Source organism: Cucumis melo, chromosome 4, assembly GCF_025177605.1.
Source record: "Cucumis melo cultivar AY chromosome 4, USDA_Cmelo_AY_1.0, whole genome shotgun sequence".
Lineage (NCBI taxonomy): Eukaryota > Viridiplantae > Streptophyta > Magnoliopsida > Cucurbitales > Cucurbitaceae > Cucumis > Cucumis melo.
The window spans coordinates 2,739,305-2,744,296 of NC_066860.1; the positions used below are offsets into that span (position 1 = coordinate 2,739,305).

The following is a 4,992-nucleotide window of genomic DNA, read 5'->3' on the forward strand; positions in this document are numbered from 1 at the left end:
AATTTTCAAAAGTTATCTACTTTACTTTAAAAATAAAAGAAAAAATTACACCAACAAAACTGTTTTAACTTATGATTTAAAATATAAACTTTTTAATGTTTTTACCGATGATAAAAGAAAAGAAGCTATTTACACTTCAATAAAAAACTAAGAAAAATAAGAGATTAAAATTTGTTACAGAGAATAAATATTTTATCATTTTATATATATATATTTTAAAAATCTTGAAAAATGGATCGAATTGAAATACCAAAAAGACAAATTTCTATATATTATAAAAAAATCAAAATATTGATAGACATTTTTAAATATAGTAAAATAAACTAAAATATTTATAATACATAGCAAAATTTTGGATTATGTATCAAATATCAGTATCTATCAACATGTATGGTCGTTAAAATCTGAAATTTTGTTATATTTTATAAATATTTTATCAAATTACTCATTTTTTTTTTAGATTTCACTATTTTAAAATAGTATTGTTATTTTTTAAAAAATATTTTTTAAAAAATGTTAGAAACTTATCCCGTGCAATTTCAGTAAAAAGAAAACAAAAAAAGGGTGGGAGTGCGGTGGAAAAAAGATAAATGAGAATGGGCGCCATGCCATGATCGAATCCATCTGGACCTGTTTTTTGACAGTTGGGTTCCTTCTTCTTCTTCACGTTCTGTAATTCACACAACAGAAGAAGGAAGAAGAAGAAGAATCGCATCCAATTCTCTTCCATTTTTATATTAATTCTCTAAAACCCATCTCAATTCTTCACCCTCTTATTCAAATTCAATTCTTCACTTCTTCACTTCTTCACTTCTTCACTTCATCTTCTTCACTGTTTTGCTTAGCTAAGCCATACGCTTCCTTCCCCTTTTTTCACTCAATTCTTTAGCTGTTAAAAAATAAAGCTATTCTATTACGTGACCATTACCCCACATGAAGCTGCTGATACCTTTCCTCATAATGTGGTTTTTTAGAGCCTTCAATCCCATTACAAATCACACTCTCTCACTCTCTTCTTCTCCTCCTCCTCCTCTGCTGCATTATTTTTTATTCTCTCTCAAATGATGGAATAACCATCCATTCAAGTGTTTTCCTTGGTGGAGTTTATTGGTTTTCAAATGGGGTTTTGCTTTAAGCTTCTTCTTCGTCGGCTCTGATTTTTCTCTTCTTTTTTGTTTTTGTTTTTGTTTTTTTTTCGTTTAGGAGATTTGGGGTTCGTTTGTTTGTTTTTCCCTTGCAGTGTGTTTAAGAAATGGCACCGAGATTGGGGTTTTTGTGTCGGTGGGGTAAAGAGAAAGACCCTCAAAAGGGAACTCCGGTGGTTGTAACAATGGAGAAACCTAACTTCTCCGTCGTAGAGATCGACGGTCCCGACGCTGCATTCCGGCCGGTGGAGAAGAGTAGAGGCAAGAATGCCAAACAGGTTACATGGGTTCTTCTTCTAAAGGCCAATCGAGCCGTCGGTTGCATAACTTGGCTTCTTACTGTTCTTTGGGCATTGTTGGGAACAATCAAGAAGAGGCTGATCTACAGACAAGGAGTCGCCATTGAAGGCGGGAAGTTGGGAAGAGGGAAGTTATTGTTTGGAGTTATTAGAGTTTTCTTAGTAACTTCTATTGCCATTCTTGTTTTTGAAATACTTGCTTATTTCAAAGGCTGGCATTATTTTCAGAATTCCAATCTCCATATTCCTCAAGCTTCTGAGTTGCAAGGATTCCTTCATTCACTCTATGTAGCTTGGTTAACTTTTAGAGCAGACTACATTGCTCCCCTCATTCAAGCACTCTCTAAATTTTGCATTGTTTTGTTCCTTATTCAATCAGTGGATCGTATGATCCTTTGTTTCGGTTGCCTGTGGATTAAGTACAAAAGAATTGAACCCAAGATTGAAGGGGATCCCTTCAAGTTGGATGATGTGGAGGGAGCTGGGTACAAGTATCCAATGGTTCTTGTTCAAATTCCCATGTGCAACGAGCGGGAGGTAATGATCCTCTTCGATCTATTTCCCCTTTGTTTCTCTATTTTTTAGTATGTGACAAATCTGATTTAAGGATTCTTCATAATTATTTAGCTTTTCAGTGATTTGATAATTGTAGGAGAGATGAGGAGTGAACATAGCATGTGAGAGCAATAGAGCATAAATATTTAAATAACTTAGGTATTAAACAGGAATAAAAAACAAGTGAGATTATACTACATGCTTCTTTTATGTTGATGTAGCTTTTATAAGTTTTTATCTGTATATTAGAGTAATCAATGACAGTTAGTAGTTCTCGTTGTAGTGTCAGAAGATAATGTTAGATTCCAAATATAACTGACTTTACACTTTATGCAGGTTTATGAGCAATCTATCTCTGCAGTCTGTCAGATTGATTGGCCAAGGGACCATTTACTAATTCAAGTTCTTGATGATTCTGATGATGAGAGCATCCAACTGTTAATTAAAGCAGAGGTTGCTAAATGGAGCCAAAAGGGGGTAAATATAGTGTATCGCCATCGATTAGTAAGAACAGGATATAAAGCAGGGAATCTCAAGTCTGCAATGAGTTGCGATTATGTTAGAGATTATGAGTTTGTAGCAATTTTTGATGCTGACTTTCAACCTAATCCAGATTTTCTTAAACTGACCGTCCCCCATTTCAAGGTGGTAACAACAAAACACACTTTTTTCCAATGTTCTTTGTCTATGTAAATTTTGTTGATCTTCCTGTCCCTTGCATTTCTTCTTTTTGCAGGATAACCCAGAGCTTGGGTTGGTTCAGGCCAGATGGTCTTTCGTGAACACGGACGAAAACTTGTTGACACGCCTTCAAAATATTAACTTGTGTTTCCACTTTGAGGTAGAACAGCAGGTTAATGGGGTGTTCCTTAATTTCTTCGGTTTTAATGGCACTGCTGGTGTTTGGAGGATTAAAGCCTTGGAGGAATCTGGAGGATGGCTTGAAAGAACCACAGTAGAGGATATGGACATAGCTGTGAGAGCCCATCTTAACGGCTGGAAATTTGTATTTCTAAACGACGTTAAGGTAATCGAATCTGTCACTTCGTTAGGTTGAGGAAACTATGATATCAACTTGACTTGTCTAAGTATCTATCTTGTTGGATAACAAGTTGAGCATAACTTCAATTATCCAAAGAAAATATGTATTAATAAAGTTGAATATGCTTGTTTTCATTTAATTTAAACCTTCAGAAATTTTCAAATGTAAAATTCAGGTCCTTTGTGAAGTTCCTGAGTCCTATGAAGCTTATAGGAAGCAGCAACATCGTTGGCATTCTGGTCCTATGCAACTCTTCAGATTGTGTCTTCCAGCAGTCATAAGTTCTAAGGTATGGTCCTTATGTTCACATTCTGATACTTTAACTATTAGCCGCTTCGTTATGCAATAACGATGAAGAGATGATGCCTTGAACCTTTTATAATGCAGATATCAACATGGAAGAAGGCAAATTTGATACTATTGTTCTTTCTATTAAGGAAGCTTATCCTTCCATTCTATTCCTTCACTTTGTTCTGCATAATTCTTCCCCTAACCATGTTCGTACCAGAAGCCGAGCTTCCTGTATGGGTGATCTGTTATGTCCCCGTTTTCATGTCATTACTCAACATTCTTCCATCCCCAAAATCTTTTCCTTTTATTGTCCCCTACCTTCTTTTTGAGAACACCATGTCCGTCACCAAATTCAATGCCATGGTATCTGGTTTATTCCAGTTAGGTAGCTCTTATGAGTGGATTGTTACTAAAAAAGCTGGCAGGTCCTCCGAATCCGACTTACTAGCTGCTGCTGAAAGGGACTCTAAGACAATGAATCAAGCTCTGATCTATAGAGGTGCTTCCGAGAGTGAGATTTCCGAGTTGGCTCACTTGAAGGAACACAAAGAAGTAGTCTCTGCACCTGTCAAAAAAGTTAACAAGATATATCGGAAAGAGCTAGCTCTCGCGTTTCTTTTACTGTTAGCCTCACTCAGGAGTCTCTTGGCTGCACAAGGAGTCCACTTCTACTTCTTGATGTTCCAAGGTGTAACCTTCCTCCTTGTAGGCCTTGATCTAATTGGAGAGCAAATGAGCTGACTTCACAAAATTGAATCCAAGATCAAGATGGATAAACAACATTTTCTTGTGCTATAGCAGCAAAGTTCTGTTTGTGCAGTATAATTTGTTCCACCGAGGGATTTTAACTCTCGATGATCAAAGATGCTGAACCCGACCTCTGATTCAATAAAAAGAGACGATATCGAAGTCTTCTAAAGAACATCATCTTTTGGATTGCCCTTCATGTCATACACACCAGTCACCACCTTCATTTTTCCCTTACACACTCATACAGCATCTGTGATTGTAATCATTCATAAGCTGTTTCAGCAGTCTAGTGTTTATTATGCAAATAAGTTCTGCTTTATTATTTCCACAGCCACCATTAATTCTTTCTTGGGTGTTGTTTTGGCCGTTCCAAGACCCCGTCGTACACAGAAACCGAACTGAACCAAACAATCAGTTTGAATCAAGCTACCTTTGTTGTATGGTTTTCAGGACCTGTAAGACTTCAAACTTCTCTGTAAATGTACTGTTTCATCCAATCCAAAATCTATCATATTTTTCACTACTTCAATGATAGCTCTTTCTTCTTTTAATCTACTGCAATTTACTTGTGCTGCAAAGTACAAACTACAAAGCTAGTGTCGGCAGGTTAAGTTTGAACAGAGGAAAGTTGATTGTTTTGGGTGGCTAATATTGTTAGTTCAGATACCTTTTCAACCCTTATTAGAAGGCTGCTGAAATATTTGTGGGGTCCAGGATCTAGTGTGGGCATATGCTCTGATTCTTTTCTTTTCTTTTTCTCTTTCTTTTTATTTTATTGTGTTGTGGATAGTGCCTACTATTGCTATTGTCACTGGTTGGTGGAATGATTTAATGACAAATTTGGCCATTGTTTTCTTGACTGGTTACGTATGGCCCTTTTTAATTAAAGCTTTGTCTTTAGCTTATTCGA

The 4,992-nt window shown here is 36.2% G+C and overlaps 1 protein-coding gene across 1 annotated transcript; it reads left to right on the plus strand.

Annotated features, from left to right (window-relative positions):
• The first annotated feature begins 607 nt into the window (after positions 1-607).
• Positions 608-4,611, plus strand: LOC103503746 (probable xyloglucan glycosyltransferase 5). Its single transcript, XM_008468069.3, has 5 exons — positions 608-1,981; positions 2,336-2,644; positions 2,736-3,026; positions 3,217-3,330; positions 3,429-4,611. Exons 1-5 carry the CDS (start codon positions 1,253-1,255, stop codon positions 4,071-4,073), a joined length of 2,088 nt encoding a protein of 695 aa, XP_008466291.1. The 5' UTR covers positions 608-1,252; the 3' UTR covers positions 4,074-4,611.
• The last annotated feature ends 381 nt before the right edge of the window (positions 4,612-4,992 follow it).